Source organism: Blastomyces dermatitidis (genome assembly GCF_000003525.1).
Source record: "Blastomyces dermatitidis ER-3 genomic scaffold supercont1.5, whole genome shotgun sequence".
In the NCBI taxonomy this organism is placed as follows: Eukaryota; Fungi; Ascomycota; class Eurotiomycetes; order Onygenales; family Ajellomycetaceae; genus Blastomyces; species Blastomyces dermatitidis.
Window position 1 is genome coordinate 4,297,629 of NW_025544778.1, and position 21,517 is coordinate 4,319,145.

A 21,517-nucleotide genomic window follows, 5' to 3' on the forward strand; every position below is an offset into this window, starting at 1 on the left:
ATACTCTGGTGCAAGCTTAGGTTCCCCAAACCTTGTTTTTTTTATCGCGAAAGCCGCAACCAGCACCATTCACACCACCGCTGACCATCTACCTACCTCCCCACGCCAAACAACTAGCAATGGGTAGTTAGAACTACCCATCCTCTATAACTGGGAATACCCTCTCACTCCTTCCATGCCCAGCATGCTCAAAATATACAAGGAGACCAAGGTCGATGCCCGACCAACCGCGCCCGCATCGATCGTAAACATCCCCATCCTATCATCCTCATACGGTCACAGCAACCCGCAGCAGCGGCGTACCAAATTCTCCCTCCTCCCTTCTACTTCAACAGCTACACACTCCGACGACACGACGAGGGATGAAGACGCGTTCGCGAAGCGCTATCTAGCCACACAGGGTGCAGTCTACTTCCGCAAGCGGAAAACATACCCACGCAGCTTCCTCTGGCGAGTCGTAGGCGGCAATGATGGCGGGGACGATGATAAGTTTCTCGAGATCCAGTCGGTAGACTTGACCAAGAGTGCCAGCGAGGCGATGACACCGACGACGGGCAGCACGACGACGGCGGCGGCGGCGGCGTCGATGATGACGACGTCCAACAACGCGAACAGCACCAGCCACTATCAGCACCAGCACGAGGCGAAACTGCTTCTTCGCCTCGAGTTCCCGGAGAAGATTATACCGCACGGCGTTGCGCTGGCGGATTTGGAGGACCATGAGGTCCTGAGTTTGTTTGTTGTCACGAGGGATAGGCAGTTGTACACCATTAGTCTGCGGCAGGAGTTCTTTCGACGTGCCGCGGCGATTGATGAGAATGTGACCGATTGGTGTAAAGTGAGCTGTCCGGCGCCGTTGGCTTTTGCGCACCCGCACCGTCTGCATGCGAGTAGTCCTCAGGAATTGTTTATTTCGTTGGATAATGGGGCGCTTCTCAGGTTGACTAGAAGGGTGGGTGATGATGGTACGTATTGTAAGGATAGCGAGCTGGCTAGCCAGCCTGCTATCCTATGAGTGTCGTGAGAGATGTTTTCTTTTACTGATTGCTTGTTTGTTTTTATTGTTTCATAGGATCAAATTGGTCTGCGATCACCTTTGATGAGAAGCCTTGGGGGTCCTCGTTACGTGGTCTCGTGAAATGGAGTGGTCAACAGCAGATACGTTTCGATGGACGAGTATTGGATCCGAATACTTCCAATGCCATTGCTACGACCTCTGACCAGGCCTTCGTGTTCGTCGTAGGCCTCAATCATACATTAAAAATTTGGAATTTGGCAAGCCATAAGCTGGTTGCAACGAAAGATCTGCTAAATCGGACTGGGCAACAACAAGATACTGTGCCTGCAACGCTGAATCCCTCTGAGTCCGCGTTCATTCGTGTTTTCAATGCTGAAAGGGCTATGGAGGGTGAAACGTACTATGCGGTCACTTACTCACCTCTGGACGATGGCCAGTTTAAATTCTGGGCTGTGAAGGGTGGATTGACCTCACGATTGGAGATGGAGGATCTTTTCCCAGATTCCAAATTAAAACCTGCTGACCCGGACCCTTCAGGAAGTGTGTTTTGGACGATTGCGGACTTTCAAATTAAGTCCATGGAGGAAGGAAGACACATGGTTCTTTGGGTGCTTTGGAGAAACAACAACCTCTATCAGATTTACAGCCTACATTTCAACCTGGATGATTTGGAGTCGGCATGGCGTCGCAATTGGACGGGAATGGCGTTAGAGACCCGCTGGGACGAACCGCCCCCGAGTTTCCTGGCATCTGATATTGCCGATCCAGCAGAGAAATGGTTGGAGTATCTTTTTTATCCCGGAAAGTACTCTCGTGAAGTCCTTGCGACATCCCTTGCTGTATACCAAGACGCGATGAAAATTAAACCGGCAACAGGATTCAGCAAAAAGTCTACGCCGCTCCAGCAACAGCTCTGCTCAACAATTTCGGAATCAGTGTCACTGCGAAAATTCAATGACGCTGGAGTCGACTATACCAAGTATCGACGAGAAACAGATACCAAATGGCGGCAGTTTTGGCAAATTGCTGATGACCTCAATAAAAAGAGAAGCCAGGCGATTTCACTTAGTTATGACGCGTTTACAGATCTTCCATGGCTGCTCTTCGCTGATGGGTGTTGTCTCATTAGAGAATGTAGCAGCACAGAGCTACTTGTCCATAATGACGACCATGCGTTGAGAGATCATAGAAGAGCGCTGGAAGACTCTTTTCATCATAGGAACTTGGATCAGGAGTTGAAAGATCGATCAGAACTAGCGGCGGCGCTTATCGAAGTTGCCTCATCCTTTAGACAGAAATTCACCCCAGAGCTGAGTCAAGCGTGTGCAGCCGCACTGAATGCGGAGCTTTTCACGGAGCCTTCTCTGTCTGCAGCACAGCGAATTGCTGCGTTTCACGCACAGAGCAAATTGTCCGAGTTGATCACGGATGATATGTTTGATAGCATATTTACGAGCGTTGACATCGCTATCGGGTTTAAGAAGCTCACCACCGAACTCTTTCTTTCCATTATCGATACGATGCCGCTTGGATTCCCTGGAAAAGATTCCGAACTTCTGTCAACAGATTTCGGACGGATGGTGACTGTTCAGGGTGCCTTGGAAACGATACGGCTCAATAAACAAGTGCTATATGACCTTTTACTACTTACTGTTTTCGTCGAGACCGAGTTGACGCAGGAAGATGGCGTGCTCTTTGATGGGGTAGATCTGTTTGTGACCCTGATTGAGCTGTTAAAGGAATATGAGATGATGATATGGTTGGGATCGAATGTTCGACCGTGGCCTGGAAATCCACCCCATGGAAGAGAAAGTAGTTCGTTATCACCGGCATTATCCAAGGAAGTGGGCACGGGGAACCAAGAGCTTCGATTATCGACCATTCTCGAAGACCTTTTCGCCTGCCATATCAAACCGCGCCCGACATTCGCTGTTCCTCAAACATTTACGCTTACACAACAAATTCGAGACGTGGTGTCATGGATCACAAGACAGGGCGAAGTGCCGTTTCCGAATGTTTTGGTGTTTATTCAATGCGACCTCCTGGCTTCTGGTAACATTGACCTAGCCTCCGACTTCTTACGGTTCCAGCCAAATACCGCTTGGTCTACGTATGTCAAAGGAAGGCTATACGTGGCAAAATCTGAGTTCGACGCGGCGGCTATCTATTTCCAAAAAGCAGCATACATTCTTTGTAAGTGCAAAATTCAGTGCAAATTCAACTATGACTTGTATGGGGAAATAATACATGGCTAACATAAGTAATTCCGCTCGCATTTAGCACACGGAAAGGCTGTTGGAAATCTCCATGAAATGTCTTCTAACCTCCTTGATATAATATCGGTCAATAGCTTTTATGACGGGCTGCCGAAATACTTTCAGCACATTCTCTCGATATTCGAGCATGCACGGGCATTTGCTCATGTTGCTGATTTTGCCCGTCTTGCCCTCCAGGCCTTGGAATCTGACCCGAGGAAAAACGAACCCACCTCTGACTACATACATCTCCGGACTGACCTTCTTTCCCGTCTATTCCATGCTTCCCTGAAGACCTGTCGTTTTGACGAAGCCTACTCTGCACTTTCACGATACACAGATGCCGCATTGCAAAAATCTGCTCTCACCTCCTTAATCACCACTATCTTGGCCGCATCAGGGCCAGGCATTGCCGGCCTCCAAAAGATCCTCCGATTCCCCATATCATTGGCACCAGATCTAGCCTCTCACGTTGACGAAGTCCTCCTATCGCTCGCGAAGAAACAATTAACGCACGGCCGATCACAAGGGCAAGCTTTACCCACAGCGGCGTCGTGGCAGGACAAATCCGATATCCCAGATTACCAGCGCGTCCTCCAAGCCTACCGCGTAGCACGTAATGATATCCGTGGCGCAGCGGAGGTGTCATATCAAGCCGTCCAGCGCCTCCGCGAGATGAGGGATCGCGGCATGTACTCGGCACGTGCACTGATGATCCGACGAAATGTGAATGAATCAGCACCGCCGCGACACCATGAAGTGGATGAGGATGACATGGAGAGCAAGAACCTCCGAAATGAGCTTCTGTCTCTGATAAACCTCCTTGCCTGTATGGATAAGGACGAAGCTTATATCCTTGTCGAGGTTCCTAGTTCACCAAAAAACGCTCGTCCGCGAGGCAGTAGTGTCCTCAGCAGTGCTGCTGCGGATGACGGCTCCGTATTTCTGGACTCTACTGCGGTGACAAAGTCGCCCCGGGTCTCGTTTTCATCCCCGTCCGCTGCAAACGGTATGGCGTATTCACCACGCTCGAGTGTTGGTGTCGGTGAAAGGAAATTTAGCACCACATCGTCCCAGCAATCCATAGCTCACCAATCGAAACTTTCTAAGCGCATAATTGTTACACTGGAAGATTTGCGAAGAGAGTATCAAGCGGAGCTAGATCGAGTTAGCAGGATTGAGAATGGGGATTGGGAGTTTGGGTTTGTTGAGGGTGGGGAAGAGGATATGGATATGATCAATGATGATAGATTGAATAACGTGGATGCGATGGATACTTTGTGATTTCTCATTTACCCTTTCTTCTGATTTGTTTAGATAACCATTTTGCCCATCTAGTTTCACTAGTTTAAACAGTTGGCGTTCTCTTCCCTTTCCACCATTCCTGGCGCCTGTCTCCTTGTCACGTTACTATTTACCTCCCCCTAAATTTTTTTATTCATTTACATGATAGGCATTGAGTATGGTATTACTTACAACTTAGGTGGTTAACAGTTGGTCTGTATTTATAACAGGTTTCATGGTTTATATTCCTTGCCCCTTCTTATTCCCAGGTGCTTTTTACGACATGGTATCGCCATTGCTCTGTGACGTGAATGGGAATCAGGTTTGAGATGAATGGGAGAGAATCGAAAGGTCATTTCCCTAGTGAGAGTTAAAGCCAGCCCGTTCTCCGCGTGTCATCCGAGCTAGGTGGACCAGATTTTAGCAACTGACCCTTTCTCGAATCACATATTAATTCGGCCGGGCTTCGATTGCTCGACGATCGTCAATAGAAACCGGTTCATCAATCTTCAAGGCCTCGCTCTGCACGGGACAAAGCTGATGATTTTGATATAAAAACTGCAGGAGGATGGGCGTACATAAAGTCCCAACCCATCAGATCCAGTCCGATTCTGCAAGAAATAAATTACCTAGGTCGAAGTAATATCACCATTGTTCCTCCCAGGGGAAATTTTTGCAGATCGACCCTTAATCTCTAGAGTAACCAAAGGCAACCCATATATTTGAGCAATTGTTATCAAATGGTTCCTCTGAGGCCTTTCACCACACCTCTCTAAGCAAAATCGACAAGCTCAAACAAAAGCTCGCCCTGGCAGAGCTCCCGAGCTCCCCGATGAACTCGACGGAGCAGGGTGGGATCTAGGGATACCACTCACCGAAGTTTCGAGGTTAGCAAAAGCCTGGGAAACCTGGGATTGGAGACTGGCTGAAAGGAGGCTGAATGAGCAATGTATTGACGTGGATGGGTTCGGGAGCTTGAGTATTCATTTTGCATATCAGGAGAGCACAGTTGCAAACGCGATCCCGTTACTTTTTGTGCATGGATGTAAATGATGGATACACCATCATGAATGGACGAGTAGGGGGAATCATCTTTCTGACCTATGGTCAATACAGGGCCGGCTCTTTATTGAAGTGTTACGGATTCTTCCTCTGCTATCTCAAAACAACGATGACGATGATGCTAGCAGCCCAGCCTTTCACGTAGTTGGCCCCTCGCTGCCAAACTTCGGCTTCAGTCAGGGTGTCCAAACGAGGTTTTGGGCTCAGTATGCAGAAACCTGCAACAAGCCGATGCACCAACTGGGGTACCCTGAGTATGTCACGCAGGCTGGTGACTGGGGGTATTGGATTACTCGAGCTATTGGGAAGCTCTATCCTGAAAGCTGTAGGGCGAGCCATTATAATATGGCCTACACGGGCCCACCGACTTTCAAAACTAATCCTCTACTTGCACTGCAGAATGCACTGTTACCATACAGCGAGGATGTATAAGAGGGCGCTGAAGCGCAATGAACTGTTCGGGAGAGAGGGAAAAGGTGAGTTGGATGGCTTCATGCGTATTTTACGTGCTCTATCAAATGCAAATCAAAAGTGTGATAAATATGCACATGGCAGAGTTGGACAAGCAATGAGGATACAATACAATGCTGACCCCTCAAAAAAGGCTACAACTATATTGAGTCTACAAAACCTCAAAACACTCGTCTACGCTCTCCACGACTCCCCCATTGTGGCTTGGATCAATGAGAAATTGCACGACTGGTCTGACGCATACCCCTGGACAGATGACGAAATCCTCACCTGGATATGCATATATGCCTTTAGTCGTGCGGGGCCTGGTGCTGCACATAGGATATACTTTGAAGTTGCCCATGCGGATGCTGCCATCAAAAACCAGTATGGGAAACTGGTGACACTCAATTATGGAGGTATGCTGGAGTATACTGAGGAAGTGAAGATTGGGCTTACGTATAATCCGAAAGAACTGGAAACGTTACCCACTCGATGGGGTGGGACATTTGGGAATGTAGTGTTATCAGGCGGAGAATGAAAGGGGAGGGCAAGCTTTTGCATTCGTTGCTTTGATATGAAAACTGGCCTGAGCAGCAACTTCAACGCCATTTATCACTCTGTTAACGTACAGTCATAGGCACTTCTATGCCCACGAACATCCGAATTTCTCACCTGCGACTTGAAATGCATGTTTGGGAATGGCGGAGGAGCATATGGGATAATACTAGGCAAGGATGGATACTAATCATGGGTTTCGGTTGAAATGTGGCATTTTAAATAGCGATGTAAGAAGTCAAATATCTAAGGAATAATCGATTTATATAAAATATCTTTTATACTTACTTAATAAGACTTTTTTATATTTCTTCTCTTTTATATTCTTCAACTTCTTTATTTATTCACTTTCAGAGTTCTATATAATATATAGAATACTTACTTTTCTTATCGCCCTGCTTCTCGACCATCTATTTACTAGTTAAGGAATAGCTAAGAACACCAGACCCGATATACTTTTTATCATGCCAATTTTCTATTTCCTTCATTTCCAGAGAAAACTCACGGCGGGTACACAGAAGAACGCGACCACTTCCCCCTCGCTCTAATCCGTTTCCCATAGATATAAAAGAGATACGGAATCAGTATCAGAGGCAACGACACAAAACCCAACAGGCTCGACGCCCACGGCACTCCAAGCTTCCCATACATAATCCTAGAAAACAATGGGAACGAACCCGCGGAAAAACTGCGTAGAAACGTGGTAGCGCCAATCGCACTAGCCGAGACGGTTGAGAATGTATCGATCAGATAATTCAAGGCTGCCTGGAAGACAGTGAAGAACCCAAAGCCCAAGGACACTGTACCGATCACCTGAGCGATCCAGGGGATGTGGGTCGGAGACGTCCAGCCGAAGATGAATAGGCCTGCAGAGAAGAACACAGACCCGACCATCATGGGTGGCAGGCGGGCCTCAGGGACTGGTCGCCGGTTGTTGGCGTAGAATTTCTTCAAGTAGAATTTCTGGTTATAGATATTTACACCTCCGCCCAAGATGACACCGGCCAGCAAGCCAAGGAATGGAAGGTGGCCGACGAGATAGCCCCAGCCACGGACTTCAATGAAGGCGATGGGGAAGGAAGATAAACTGAGATATAGAATGCCGTAGACGAAGGAGGCGTACGTGGCGATGAGGAGGCAGATGGGAGTGCACAGGAGCTGGAAGGGGACGATCAGATATTTGTTCGCCATTTCGATGAAACTGACATCCCATTCTTCATGGCGGGCGTGCAAAGCCCAGTTGCCTGTTTCATAGCGGAGACGACGGGCTTTCTTGACAAGGAGGGCGGCAGGGTAGGTTTCGTCTATGAAAATCACATCGAGGATAAGGAAGAAGATCATCATTATGCCCGTTATCTAGGTCAGAGTTAGTTTTGAGTTGCTAGACCCACGTTCGTTGGAGAATGCCAAGCAAAATGGGATAGGGGCCGGATATTCCCCGGCCAGTACCAAAACTCACATATTCCGCCCATCTCCAACGCAGATCGCTCTGCACAATAGCTGCTCCCACAATTGGCCCCAAACTGGGTCCACCAACAACAGCCAACGCATAGCCGACAATAGCGACAGCCCGTTGTTCAGGCGGGAACAAATCACTCAACACTCCTCCAGTATTCGTGATCGGCGCGGAACCAAAGAAACCAGCGAAGAAACGTGATATGACCACTGTCTGGATATCCTTTGCACTGCCAGATGCGAACATAAATATCGCAGCAATAAAATACGGGAAGAGGACTGCAGGCTTGCGTCCGTAGAGTTCGGACAGCGGGGCCCATAGTAAGGGCCCCAGGCCAAAGCCAAAGAGCAGGAAGCTGACTCCCAGCACCCCCACTTGCTCTGAAGCGTTGAAGTCGGCGTCAACTTGGGCGATTCCGGGAGAGTAGCTGGGCGAAATGGTCAGCATATGATGTCCCTAATTAGGGGAGGGATGGGTGAATGGTTGATAGCTCATTTGGTATCAATATAGGTAGGCTTGGGTCTTACACTGCGCTGGACCACGTAGAACCTGCAAGAAAGCGTGAGGAAGAAGTATTAATTGAATGCTCCACGTGCCGCTACCACGAAAAGGGACAGCTAGATTCCATACCCATTGTAGTCAACCCATATAGAAGTGTCGTGATCGCCTTTTTGCGAAATGGCCAATTTATCGGGTTATACGCATCATCAGGTCCGTCAAAGCCAACAATGACATCCGGTGACGTTTTCTGGTGCGATAGCGGGTGGGTGAATGGGCGCATCTGGTCCGGATTACGACTCCGGACATGGCTGAGGACGGTATTGTAATGCTGGGAGGCGGTCGACATTGCCGATTGGATTCTACTCAAGCTGGGGGATGGTTGGCTTGAGATGCTGGCTGTACGATGTTGCTGTGAGTTTTCAAGGGAATTGAGGTCATCCCCATCGTTGAATTCAGGCCCGGTCTTCTCCGAGATACGCGGTGAAGTGCCATTGCCGGCCGGCAGTGAGGAAGATGCTGATGTCATCTCGTTTTCAAGTTGCAGGGTGGTGGAGTGCCTTGCAATATTTAAGACGAAGGCCGTGGGTAGAAAGAGTTTAAGATGGGGATAGCGAGCGCTTGGAGAAATTGGAGATATGTCTCTGAGATTATTGCCCCCAGGAGATCGAATGATTATGCGCTCTAAGTCGGCTGGAGGCGGGCTAATCGGGAATAGAGTTTATCGACTTGTTTGAGGCGTAGCCCCTGGCGATCAAGGTTGTCTTCTGTCTTCGGTGAAAGACCGAGTGAGATTTTATATGCTTGACACAAAACGCTGAATTAGAAATGAGAAGAAAGAACCATACCATAGGAGCGAACGTTCCCTATATATTGCAGACATCAAGGCGCGAGCTATTTAAAGAAGTTGCAGACGTCATAGCTTGTTCCTTCGGGGCCATGTGGGGCCCCGAAGGTATTTTCAGTCTGTCTGTACTCGGACTTGAGACGGGCAGAAGCCGGAGAAAGCAGGGGAAAAACAGTCCGTAACAGAGCCGCATCCCCACCTAAGGCGTCATACACTAAGGGACTTGGGAAACAAAACGAAAAGGAAAGGAACCGGGGAGACAACAGGGAACAAAAATAATGAGAAAACAAGCACCCAAGAAAGAAACAAAAATATAGAAAATAAAATATCAAGATCAAAAGAGAGGGAACATCTCTCTTAGCTTGCATTGGCCGCTTCAAATTTCTCTAACGTCTCCTCTGCCATGGTAACTTTGAGACCCACCCTGGCGTCTAGTTCATACGTTTCCCATTTCGCAACCTTGTCAATCCACTCTCTGCACTCGCAAACTTTACGCCAGTCATGGGCTTCTACGCTTTCGTTTGAGCGGGGGATATGCTCGGAGGAAACTGGAGTTGACGGTTTCGATGAAGAGTTGGGGTCTGTTGCCGAGGCGGATTCAGGCCGACTTGGAGAATTGGCAGGGTCATCTGCTGGTGTGGAACAAAGTGGGCGATACGCGTAGCGTTCCATCCACAAATTTGCTGCCATCTCGTAGTGTGCAGTTGGGCAAGTCCAGTCATCTTTCAGATGGCCTTTGAATGTCGCCCTGTCGTGCACGAGGATCTGGGACTGTAAGAGTTTCTTCGACTCATCGTGTCTTCTCAGGAAACGCAATATGGAAGCGCGGAGGAGAGCTAAAATGGCACGCTCGTCTGTACTTTCACGATCCCAGTGTTTGTTATGCTCGCTCTCTGACCACTCTAAGCATCTCAGAGAATTTTCAAGCTCTTCCTTGTTCATGCGACTGTGGCCGTTCCAAAAGTAGATCATTTCTTCAAACGGGTCTACGCCGATCGCGTCGATAAAGTCGACATTCCATTCCTTGGCACGTGATTCCCATTTTGAGATTTTCCGGGCCACGAATACATCAAAGGGAAGTTGACGTGCCATAAATTTCTTTTTGCCTGCTTGGGATGGAGCTTTTTGGAATAACTCAACGGCTTTGGCAGCATGCTCCTTGGCCAGAGAAGGCGAATCCTGAGCATTCTGCCGGTAGATGGCAAGATGAGCTGATGCGGCGATGTAATAATATAAAGCTCGGGACCACGAATTGAGGTCAGCGCACTAAACGGTAATAAGTTAGGGAGGTTTATAAATAGTCCAGAGATTAAAGGTGAATGTGGGGATGCGGCTGGTTTGGACTCCTTACTTCTATAAACGATTCCGCACACAATTCATATTTATGAAGATGCATAGCATTCAAACTCTTTTCGAACATACACAACGCTTCAACCTGCTTCAGAGGGCTTTTGGTATCGCCCGAGAGTAGCGCTAGGGCAGAGGTCAAGTTTTTCTTTGCCCCCTGCATTAGAGATTCCTCCAAGAGCCAAAGATGGCTATGGGGAAATCGATTCCTCATTTCTGACAATAAAGCAGAGAGTCGACGTTCCGAATAGCTGTCCGTGCCGTCTTCGGTTTCATTTGGAGAGTCGTCGATGATGTCGCAATTTCGAATAAACCCATTATAGTACGCCAGCAGGGCCAGACCGGCAATGGCACCATTTAAATTATTGAATTTGCTAGCTTGCCATAGCATCTGAAGACCACGGGTTCGATCTCCTCTAAAGCCCACAATATAGAGCAATTTTGAAAATGCAGGCGGAACCATCGAGATAAGGAGCAGCAAAAGCCCAAAGCAGAGGTTCGCGCCGGAATGGACAAATACATCCACAGGATTTGTAAATAAATCTGAATCGGGATCGTGGTCCAGGTGTGGTGTTGAGGATGAAAGGCTCTCAGAAGGCCGTGACGATAGTTTTTCAGCTTCCGCAAGAGAGCGCCCCGCAAAATCGTTGGTAAGTCTTCGCTCGCCACTCTGAACTGAGGGTATAGGAGTTTCATTGCGTGACGAATGTGAATTTTTGAGCATGGAGTCTGAAGCCCCGTCGGCTTCTATTCCAGGAGTTTTTAGCTTGTGCTTTCCATTTTCTGACGGCTCCGCGGACAATGCTAGAGGGAGGCTAGGCGACAACGAGATGGTCGAGGAGGCCATCTTCTTTGTAGCTTCCGCTTGCAGATATTTCTCCTCCATCTGCATTATACTATCTAATGCGATGTACGCTTTCCTTAGTTTGTAGAAAGCCTTGATGCTCTCCGTTAGGCTTTCGTTAAGGATTCCAACCAGAGCAGCCATAAGCTGCGCCATACTTCGGCATAGAAGATATTCAGTCCCAGGATTATAAATCGGCGACCGGTACGCATTGAGGGCATGGGAATTATGTTGAGCTTTATGGTAATCATTTGACGCGGACGTTTCCGCCTCAGATAGCCGTTCGCCCGCTGGATAGAAAACATTATAAGGATGAGACAGCGGAAACGACAGAGGCGGGCAACTATACCAAGGCGCATGATTTCCTGCTCAAAACCCAATGTAGCCCGCACGAACGAGACGATTCCTTTTCCAAGCTATACAACGACACATAGAAACACCCATTGTATTAATCTTTGCTTCCAGAAACGGAGGAACCAAAACCCATTATCCCCCGCAAACATATCCTTGACAACCCGTCGTGCATACACACCTTATGGAAAGAAGAATCACCCTTGTTTAGACCCTCTTCAGCAGCGTCAACGTCATCATTCATGATGTAAGTAGCAGCTGCATAGGCACCGTGTCAGCATGAGTTGATCTCAAGGAGTTGTTTGGTGTGTTCTTGCGGGGCGGAAGATCTAAATACCTCGAAGAGCACTCTCAACTTCATATGCCAATTGACGCAAAACAGCTATGTCAGCTACTGAACTAAGATACCAGAGAGCTGTACTCCGTATAGGAGGCCGTAACAACTTACGATCTTGTGACTCTGCCAGTGCATCAAGCGACTGCGTGGAGGCGCTCGTCGGAGCTGCCTTGTTGTACAGCCATGTTCCCACTCGAAACATGGCGTCTTTTGACGGAGAAAGGGGCGGGTATAGGACAATTGAAGCTGCAAAGACCTTGTACAAAGGACAGAAATGAACAAACAGAAGAGAAAGAGCTCAAAAAAGGTGTGGGTATCCCATGAGATGAAAAATGGCGTGAACCGTAGCCGAAGGAACTAGAGGAACACGAGTCTATGTATAGCTCACGACGGGTCAAGCATTGTAGAGAGAGAGCATACGTGGACAAGATAGCACTGTCTCAGAATTGCACGCATACAGGGAAGAGAAAGGAGAGAGAGAATCGCGAGAAGAAGCAAGAAGAAAGAAAGAAAAGAAGGAAGTTGAGGGAAGATAGCGAACGCAGCCGGGTTTTGCGGCGGAGAAAAGTAGTCTAGTCCGGTGTCAGACGGAAGCCTGGAGCTGCGGCTGTAATTACCGTACATGGCATGGCGGTTACATCGAAGCTCATCAACGCAATTTGGAGTTTTTTCTTGAATTGCCTCACTCTTCTTCCCTTTAATGTCTAGAGCCCAGCTCTGGCGTCCTTTTAAAAAGGTTTTCTTGTCGGGCTTTATTCTATCGGCCTTAAAAACTCGTATCGGACAAAAGCGTACGGAGTACCTTGAGCGTCATAGTACTTGTGTCGCTGTAGAACGATAGATCTTGGCATGTTTATCATGTTTGCTATCCTGAGGTGCAAACAGTCACATGATATCAAAACGCATCATACCGTGGTATAAATATTGCATCTTCAAAGCTCTCCAACACGGCACAAAAATAATTTAGCACACCTCTCCTAGTACTTACCACCGGCGATACCGTACTTCACATCTAAAACATAGTCAAGCAATCACCCAGGAGCAGAAAACCTCAATCTCAATCCCTGCCTACACCAAACACCAAAATCTCCAACCATGTCCGCCCAAGCCACATCAACGCAATCCACAAGCCAAAAACAACCTGATGCTGCACCCCAGACTCAACAGCAGAAGCCCGCCGTCCTAGAAGAAGATGACGAATTTGAAGATTTCCCAGTCGAAGGTATTTCCTCCCTCTCTCCTCCAGCAAGTGGCCTTTCTTCTCCGCAATTTTACTCCACGATCTCATGGGTGCCTGAAACGAAGCATCTCGATCCCCTTAATATATATCCATGTGCCTATATACGTTCCTCAATCTATCTCCAGTGCAAAATGCTAATTTCCCTTCTTTTTCATTCCTTCCACTATAGACTGGCCTCAAGAAGAAGCTGAAACAACCGGCTTCGCGTCTGGCGGAGACACCACCAACCACCTCTGGGAGGAGAGCTGGGACGACGATGACAACAATGAGGATTTCTCGAAACAGCTAAAGTACGGATGCCATTCTCCTTCCCCCCCCCCCCCCCCCCCTCTCCCATCCTTAGCCAGCTGCTGTTGTATCATTCTTTTTTTTTTTTTTTTTTTTTTTTTTTTTTTTTTTTTTTATATATATATATATTTGCCGTTCTCTATCTTTGCTGACACAATATGTTCTTGAGTTTTGCTTGTAGGGAGGAGCTAAAAAAGGTGGAAGCGGGGAAGAGATCATAACATTCTGCCTATTCCGGTTTTTCTTTTTTCTGGGTGTGGGAGCTTTGTTTATTATTTTCTCCTCCTCTTGACGGACGGACGACCGTGGGAGGGGATTGATATGGGAGTATTGATTTGAAACGAGATGATATAAATCAAATAAACCGGCGCTGGGGTTCTTCTTTGTTTTATTGTTTTTGTCTGTTTGTGCGTCTAATCGTTGTTTTACTGCTGTTCTGTAAAACTAATAGCTTTTCTTTTTTTCTTGTCGTTTTTTGTATGGCTTTCCATTTTACAGGTGAAATGTTTCAGCATTATCTTGCTCCTTTGTGGTTTTCTTCCTATCTTTCAAGAGTTCATTGAAAAAGAGGGGGTATATTTGTTTATATGCGCATGCGCCCTGATCCCGATACAAACACGACCGAACTGCTATTAGACAACGACAGTGAGTGAATTCGACTTTTGTTCTGCCTGCCAGCAATGTTCTCTACCACGCTGCATAGCAATAGACGGTTGAGGATATTAGAAGAGACTCAACTCAAGAGGTTGAGAGAGTCATCAAAATAATAAACCATGATGCATCAATAGGACTATATCATGAAAGATCCCTGGCCTATCTTTCTTTTTTTTTTTTTTTTTAAAAAAAAAAAAAGAAAATACCATAATCCAGGGGTATTCCCCTATCTTCATCTTCGCCTATTTATTAATTTACCTACCTACCTCTCTCTGCCCCAGAAACCCACTAACCAACTCCTCAAACCTCTCCGGCTTCTCCACCATCGGCAAGTGCCCCGCGCCCTCCACCACCAAAAACTCCGCCGCTGGCTCTGACTCCTTCCTGGCATCACCCCTCCCCATCATCCCAACCATTTCCCTCATAGTCTTAGGCAACACCCCATCCTCATCCCCGACCAAAAATGCCCCCTTTGCCCCTCTATACCTCCTCATTTCCTCCCGCAGATCATACTGAAATAAAGCCTCCGCAACCCTCCTAAACCCCCCCAAACTATTGTCCTTAACCATCTCCTTAACCCGCCGAAACCTTCCCTCCAACTCCCCCTTTCCTCCATCACAAGTTCCCCCCCTAACAAACCATCTGCGGACGGTGACCTCTGCCAACTGCCCCCCAACAATCGGCTCATCCGTATACGCCGCCAGCGCCCCCTCCGCCTCCGCCAGCGCAATCCTCTCCGCCCACACCTTGCTATTCTCATCAGGACTCTTCGCGTTCGTGTCACAGGCGATGAACGTCCCCACACGCTCAGGGTATTTCAGCGCGGTGTTCAGCACCGTCGCACCGCCGAGGCTCACGCCGATGAGGGCAGCGGCTTTGGGCACACGCAGGGCGTCGAGGATGGTTATTATATCTGCGGCCAGCACGTCGAGCGTTATTGGTTGCTGGCCGCAGTTGGATGAGCGACCGCGGGTGAGGTAGCGGAGGATTCTGTACTGGCGGTTGGAGGGGTAAAAAGAGGAGGAGGGGGAGAAGAAGGTGGCGATGAAGTCGTCCCAGATTCTGTAGTGGGTTAGGATGCTGTTGCTGAGGATGATGAGGGGCGCGTTAGGGTTTGTGGAGCCTTCGAGGCGGTAGGGGAGGGTGACGCCGTCCGGTGTCTTGATGTATGATTGGATGGCGGGGACGGCGGGTTCGGAGGAGGAGGATGTTGATGACGTGGGGAAGGTTTTAGTAAGGCCATCCGGGGCTAGGAAGGGGGTAGTCGCTCCCTTTTCTGTCTCGGCAGAGAGAGATGCTAGATCCCGCGGCGCGGCGGTAAAGGTGTAGTAGTGTTCGTAAACTCGTCTAGAGCGGTCCTTGACCATGTTTGCCATAACCCGTTCGCGCCAGGGGGTAGCGTTTACAGCTTTTAACTCAGGCCCGCTGGGTCCATCGTGGGACTCATACTCGTGTAATGAGAGATATTCTCTGACCGCCGTGGGTTCGACGGCGGAGCTCACGAAGCGTCTTGTCCGCAGCCACCCGGGCACCCTGGAGAGGAGAGGTAGATGTTCCTCGCGGTACCATTTGTTGAACTCCTCTTCCTGGTCCGGGTACAGGGTCTGGATAATTGCCACGAGAACCCTTTTGTTTTTCTTTCCCTCTGCCTCAGCCTCCGCTTCTCCCTCTGTCAATGCATCCAGGGGCACATACCCCTCCACCTCCTTGCTCTCAACAAAGTCATACAACCGTCTATCAATCGTGATCTTCGCCATCACTTCCTTTTCGCGCTTGCTCTTGATCTCGTCACGGCGCAGCCGCAGGTAAGGCTCACACTTTAACTCGGCCATGTCCGTGACGTCGTAGATGGCAAGCCATTCAGGGGATAATGGGTGGCTCGAGCTGGACGAGCCATTCACAGTGTCTGTGGCGCGGAAGCGGAAACCGTTCGTGATGAAGGGGAGACGAAGGCGGCTTGGGCCGTGCTCGTTGTTGTACCAGTCATGGAATTTGGCCGGGGAGAGGTCGTCTCTCGGCTGCATTGTTATGTAGAGTAGCCCGGGTGCCATGGTGCCTGTGAATATTTCTTCTTGTGCTTTTTGGTTTTTCTTATTTTCCTTCTCTCTCAGAAATTGATGCCCGGACCCATGCAAGATAGTTAGTATATATCATAAAACTGGATTACCCTGGTCAATTCAATATCTACCCCGCTATCCGAATTCTTTCCTGAAGTAGGGCCTGGGCAGCAATATCTCTGGGAATAGGAATAAATTTGAGTCTTCCTTGTCTAAGAATCAGAAGAGAGATGTAGGTTGATGTGTGTATGCATCTTATATGCAGTGGATTGACGTTTACCTACCGGGCGCTGTTGCCGAGCAAAGGCAGCCGAGCCGGTCAGGTCAGGTGGTCGGGACATGAATGACCCTGGCCGTAATGGCGAGGGGATGGGATACAAAAGCAGAGAAACTCGTATCCCTGACCTTGTGGAAAGCTTGCCATGTTGTAGGTAACACAATTAACACAATTCTTCCCTGGCTGCTCTAGATGTTTGATTTCACTGTAGATTCGCTGTTCAAAATACTGCGGAGAGGTTCTATTTGTATGACGTCATTGCCTTAGAGGGTGTGAGAGCACAGGTAGTGGCACGGGCCACATTTGCGAGGTCAGCTTACATAACGAGGTCAACCTTGTGGCGCACTTAGCGAGGTCAAGTTTTCTGCTTCCAGTGTAGGATTGCTGCCTCTGTAGGATAGTTGATTAATCATCTTCTTCTACGTGGATGATATCATCATCCTATCCCGATGGGAGGATTCAGATGAAAGAGATCAACTAGTCAAAGATCTTAAAAACACCCACATCGCGAAGAATCTGAGAACCTGTCCAATTCAGCGATATTACAGTTGATTGGGTGCCTATGGCCCAGATGCCAGCGGATGGCCTCACTAAGGCTCTGCCACGCCAGAAACATACAGAATTCGTCAAGATGTTAGGCCTACTTGATATATCAGATATCATCAATGCGCAAGCAGAATAACGTTTCATTTACACTTCTTTGACTATTTCCTTGCAGCTTCATTTACACTTCCTCTTACATGTTACATTCGCTGAAGGGGTGTGTCAGGAAATAAGAGGTCATACGCTATGAACGCCACCAACATCATATTAACTAGTATTTTCCTTATCATCAGCTTACTACAATTGCTCGTCTAAATACTTGCTAATGCTAGCTCTCTTGGCTCGCACATTTGTTTTACTATAAATAGCTCTATCTTTTGTATGGAATTAGGGGCCTGTTCGGTGCGTCCGTGTGTACTCGTTCTTTTGTACGGATCTCCACTTTTTTTAAAAAGTACAGCCTCAATATCATGACTGTTCAGTGGGCAGAGCATCTGTACTAATAATACAGCTGCTTTTTACAAAGTACAGATGAAAATGACCAGGTGTTCAGTGGATTGAGCAGTCATACTTGCATCTCTTGCCAAGATCTTATGAATAAGCAGTATTTAACTTCAACAGTGTGTGATAGTGTAGAATAGCACTTTTAGAGACAATATAGTGTAGAATAGTGTAGAATAGTGTTCATAGTGAAGATAGTTAACTAATATTGATTAGAAGAAAGCTCACAAAAACACATTCTTTTTGAACAGAGTCCAGACTCCAGAGTCAGTTCAAAAAGAACATGTTTTTGTGAACTTCCTTTCTCCATCTCAGAGCAGTGAGTAAGATGGAATAGTGTGATGACACAACACTGGCTTGCTACTAATAATTGGTAAATACACTATTTTTAATGAGATCCACTATTGCGTTCAAAAAGTACGGACGCACCGAACAGGCCCTAGATATAATAGATAGTGTACGGATAATATAAGAAGTAGATCTTGATACACATAAGATTCATATGTTTCCGACATATTCATCCGAGATACCATTCCGACAGCTGGAGACACTGTTGTTTGAAGCTGATGATCTGTTTTCCCTCTGAAAGCTTTATACTCTCCCTTTATAGAACCGGGGTTAACGAATCTGTAGAGTCTTGCACCATCGCAGCGCAACTCCTTTTTATGCAGTTGCAACAGGCAGGTGCTGCTTCATCACATTTGACATGCCTTGCTTTGCAGGTTGAACAACCAGTGAAATTTCTATCACAATATCTTCACTGATGAGTTGAACATGTGATTGACTGTCTCACACCAAGAGAATTGGGCTCCTGAAATTTCTTAGCACAGAGAGAATGGACAGGTGTGGAACTCATCATCTCTGCAAGACAAAATCTGCCGGGTTGGCTTGTGGGAAATATTTTAAGGGGATGTCAATGGAGGCAAGAACCGCTTCTTATCACCTTTGGAATGTTAAGAGTAGATGATATTTGCATGGCCCCTCAATTATCTCTCGGTGAACGAGACACACAAAGAGTAGTCATAATTAGCTGTGCTGTCAGTAGACAGCGGACCTAACCTATTGCAATATACATTCTACATCTTGAAATATTGTAACTGGCTTGAAAGCTGATAGGGTCAAAATCTAGAGAAGCTTTTTTATGAAGGCATTCTGTGTGCTTAAGCTGTCGGAAAAATTGTTGATCCGAAAGTCCGTGAATTAACCAGCAAGTTTGCAACTAGTCAACTGAATAATGAAAGCATATTCCGCAATACTCATGCCCACATGCGCATTTGTTGACCGCCGAGCCAGTTACTTCGCAGGAGCAGCACTTGATGGCTCGATTAACCCAGGTCTGCTGTTTTTGTTGTTGCTCTCTCAGTTTCCGCTTCAGTTTAGAATAAGGCAACATATAGAGCACAGAGTCTGTTTCTGTTTCCGGGTCTTCATCGATCTTGATAGCTTGGCTAAGGGTCGCCGGGACTGCGCGCGTTTGGTTGTTTGTCTGAGCATCATGGCGTCTATTCGCTTGGTTCGGTTCGTGTGATCGGTCAACAGATCTTTCCCTACGCAGTCTCCTTTCGTGCAAGCACACCAGACACGATGTATGGCCACATTGTTGACATTCCCCCCCACCGCTAACATCCTCCTCACATCCGCAGCAGTAGAGTCTCAGACGTTGGCGAACTGCTCTTTGAACATATCCTTCCTTGGTTTGGCTTTTCCCCCGTATTTTGTTCAATAGATCATGAGCCGTGATTTGGTCGTCATCTTGATCCTGAGATCTGTCGGTTCTTTTGTTGGGTTCTGCATTTTCTTGTATCGCTCGGGTGCTTGCTCTTTTCCGTATTTTCCGGTCCGAGGTCAAATCTTTGTCCATCTCTGAAAAGGCGTTAGCTACACAATGAAAAGAACATTCTAAGAGAACCATATACCTCTCAAAACCAGAATCACTTTGCTTGCTGCCGTGCCTAAAGTAACTGTTTGTGTACTCAACTGTACCTTCGCCAGACCATGCAAGTGAAGAATATTGTAAGAAATTGTGCTTGAGTCTTTAGCTTTAATATCCTTCTGGGGTGATAAGCCTGTTGAACAGGATACTTACAGGTTCGCCTATTTTTGTGAAGTAGAAGCATCTGACAAGCTTCCCAGTATGGCCTTCCACAGCAGGGATAAAGGCGAGAATGGAAATGAAACCCGGAAGCTAGGTCAATTAGTATTGTTATGATATGTTATTTAGACGGAAATAGCTAAAACTGGCCAGGGAAAAGTCAAATAAAAACACCCCGAGCTTTCCCGTCGCTACAAGCAGTCAATTCATCATATCGCAGGTCCCGTATATCCAACGCCGACACTAATCGCAACATTCATGTATGTACATCCACAAGTTTGTCCTTTATCCGATCACAAAGCTCATAGTGACGGCAGAACCAACCCTCCAAGCATACATGCACTGCCCCCCCGAAGATTGTCTTGTGTTTTGCCCCTGTATGATCCGTCCAGGCCATGTATTCAGAGCTTCAGATGGGATAGTCATGGTGCGGGTGTGTGATCTATAAAAAGAGAGTGTAACGGCGCGAGGAAAAGAAGTCTTTTCACTAGTGATATGCAGGTGGCCACTACTCAATGGGCACGACCGGCTGAATCGCACCGCCCACGAGCTCATAAGATCGGATAGTGAGGCTTCTAGTAGCTTGCCAGTGCCTGCACTGACAAAGTAGCTGCCTCCACGCTTTAGAAGTTGGAGAACAGGCGCCGAAGCTTGGTTCTGTTAGCAAGGCTATCACAAATGGGGAGGACATGTTCTGTTGGGATGATCTCAAAACTAGAGGATTTTACAGGCGCTCCCTGGAAGCTGGCAACGGTGCTCCGCTGAACTGTGTGTTCAAATTTGACTGAAAAGTTTTCAGTTTGGGTGATGATTGTCATGGCATTGTTCTGCTTCTACGTCAGTGACTGTCGGAAAAATTGTTGATCCGAGAGCCCCCGAAAATTTACTAAGCAAAGTTGAATTAACATAGTTAATCAATCAGTCAACAAGATCAAATCACTCAACAGATCAGCTTCTTCACCCTTTCAAGACTAACTGCTTAATTGAGCAACAACAAATTTGTATTTATTCTTATTAAATTATATGCCAGTATACCTCTGGCCTATTTACATTGTCTAATAATGTGTCTCACTATATTAAACTTGCTACAGTGTGGTGATACTCACTTCTTACAGAAACTCTCATCTCTACTTCTTCAATTTAACTACTCTGAGCAGTCTGAGTTCTGGCTAAGCCTTTCTTTCTAGTTAGGATTTCTCTCTGATCTATATATGTACAGTCTTGGCCTTGCTTGCATTTCTGCTTCTCATTTACAGCTTATAAAGCTCTATTCTCCTGAGCTAGAGATGTAGCTTTATGTATGACTAGTTGACAGTCACTCATTCTCTATTCTCAGACTGAATAAGAGATGTCTTTTCTACTCTTTCAGACCTAGTTATCACTAAGACTGATGAGATAACTCTTATAAAAAACTCAACTTTATCAAAGTTATAGATATTCTCTGATAGAATCTCATACTTCTTAATAATATTATTATAAGAAATCCTGCTTCTCATGAATTCTTTACCTCTATTTCTATCTCTCATGTAATCAATAGAGCTAGCGGCCCTTGACTACA

The 21,517-nt window shown here is 47.2% G+C and overlaps 7 protein-coding genes across 8 annotated transcripts; 3 read left to right on the forward strand and 4 right to left on the reverse strand.

Moving 5' to 3' along the window:
- Positions 1-48: 48 nt before the first annotated feature.
- Positions 49-5,363, forward strand: BDCG_05471 (uncharacterized protein). Its single transcript, XM_045421154.1, has 3 exons — positions 49-965; positions 1,073-3,211; positions 3,299-5,363. The coding sequence occupies exons 1-3, from the start codon at positions 176-178 to the stop codon at positions 4,555-4,557; spliced, it is 4,188 nt and encodes a 1,395-aa protein (XP_045277100.1). The 5' UTR covers positions 49-175; the 3' UTR covers positions 4,558-5,363.
- A 260-nt stretch (positions 5,364-5,623) lies between these two features.
- BDCG_05472 (epoxide hydrolase) lies at positions 5,624-6,610 on the forward strand (the record flags this gene model as incomplete). The annotated part of the gene is made up of 3 exons (XM_045421155.1): positions 5,624-5,635; positions 5,674-5,873; positions 6,019-6,610. The coding sequence occupies 3 exons, from the start codon at positions 5,624-5,626 to the stop codon at positions 6,608-6,610; spliced, it is 804 nt and encodes a 267-aa protein (XP_045277101.1).
- A 518-nt stretch (positions 6,611-7,128) lies between these two features.
- BDCG_05473 (MFS multidrug transporter) lies at positions 7,129-9,110 on the reverse strand (the record flags this gene model as incomplete). The annotated part of the gene is made up of 4 exons (XM_045421156.1): positions 7,129-7,983; positions 8,087-8,510; positions 8,611-8,632; positions 8,714-9,110. 4 exons carry the CDS (start codon positions 9,108-9,110, stop codon positions 7,129-7,131), a joined length of 1,698 nt encoding a protein of 565 aa, XP_045277102.1.
- Positions 9,111-9,785: 675 nt separating this feature from the next.
- BDCG_05474 (mitochondrial outer membrane protein iml2) lies at positions 9,786-12,509 on the reverse strand (the record flags this gene model as incomplete). The annotated part of the gene is made up of 6 exons (XM_045421157.1): positions 9,786-10,694; positions 10,780-11,909; positions 11,969-12,035; positions 12,152-12,228; positions 12,308-12,325; positions 12,419-12,509. The coding sequence occupies 6 exons, from the start codon at positions 12,507-12,509 to the stop codon at positions 9,786-9,788; spliced, it is 2,292 nt and encodes a 763-aa protein (XP_045277103.1).
- Positions 12,510-12,978: 469 nt separating this feature from the next.
- On the forward strand, positions 12,979-14,747 carry BDCG_05475. 2 transcript variants are annotated; one of them, XM_045421159.1, is made up of 3 exons: positions 12,979-13,529; positions 13,717-13,837; positions 14,017-14,747. In XM_045421159.1, the coding sequence occupies exons 1-3, from the start codon at positions 13,403-13,405 to the stop codon at positions 14,054-14,056; spliced, it is 288 nt and encodes a 95-aa protein (XP_045277104.1). In that variant the 5' UTR covers positions 12,979-13,402; the 3' UTR covers positions 14,057-14,747. The 2 variants fall into 2 exon arrangements, with proteins under 2 accessions (XP_045277104.1, XP_045281272.1); XM_045421158.1 differs by having other exon boundaries at positions 14,005-14,737.
- BDCG_05476 (alpha/beta hydrolase) lies at positions 13,967-17,049 on the reverse strand. The gene has a single exon (XM_045421160.1). The coding sequence runs from the start codon at positions 16,538-16,540 to the stop codon at positions 14,744-14,746; it is 1,797 nt and encodes a 598-aa protein (XP_045277105.1). The 5' UTR covers positions 16,541-17,049; the 3' UTR covers positions 13,967-14,743.
- Positions 17,050-18,288: 1,239 nt separating this feature from the next.
- BDCG_05477 (uncharacterized protein) lies at positions 18,289-20,777 on the reverse strand (the record flags this gene model as incomplete). Its single annotated transcript, XM_045421161.1, has 5 exons — positions 18,289-19,730; positions 19,784-19,844; positions 19,954-20,052; positions 20,257-20,616; positions 20,688-20,777. 5 exons carry the CDS (start codon positions 20,775-20,777, stop codon positions 19,087-19,089), a joined length of 1,254 nt encoding a protein of 417 aa, XP_045277106.1. The 3' UTR covers positions 18,289-19,086.
- Between the last annotated feature and the right edge of the window lie 740 nt (positions 20,778-21,517).

Excerpts from the sequence above, each read along its gene's own strand:
- BDCG_05471 (XM_045421154.1), top strand. The coding sequence starts at position 176 with ATGCCCAGCATGCTCAAAATATACAAGGAGACCAAGGTCGATGCCCGA. Across the intron at positions 966-1,072 it reads TAGAAGGGTGGGTGATGATG|GATCAAATTGGTCTGCGATC; the intron begins GTACGTATTGTA and ends ATTGTTTCATAG. Across the intron at positions 3,212-3,298 it reads AAAAGCAGCATACATTCTTT|CACACGGAAAGGCTGTTGGA; the intron begins GTAAGTGCAAAA and ends GCTCGCATTTAG.
- BDCG_05475 (XM_045421158.1), top strand. The coding sequence starts at position 13,403 with ATGTCCGCCCAAGCCACATCAACGCAATCCACAAGCCAAAAACAACCT. Across the intron at positions 13,530-13,716 it reads TGAAGATTTCCCAGTCGAAG|ACTGGCCTCAAGAAGAAGCT; the intron begins GTATTTCCTCCC and ends CTTCCACTATAG. Across the intron at positions 13,838-14,004 it reads GATTTCTCGAAACAGCTAAA|TTTTGCTTGTAGGGAGGAGC; the intron begins GTACGGATGCCA and ends TATGTTCTTGAG.
- BDCG_05476 (XM_045421160.1), bottom strand. The coding sequence starts at position 16,540 with ATGGCACCCGGGCTACTCTACATAACAATGCAGCCGAGAGACGACCTC.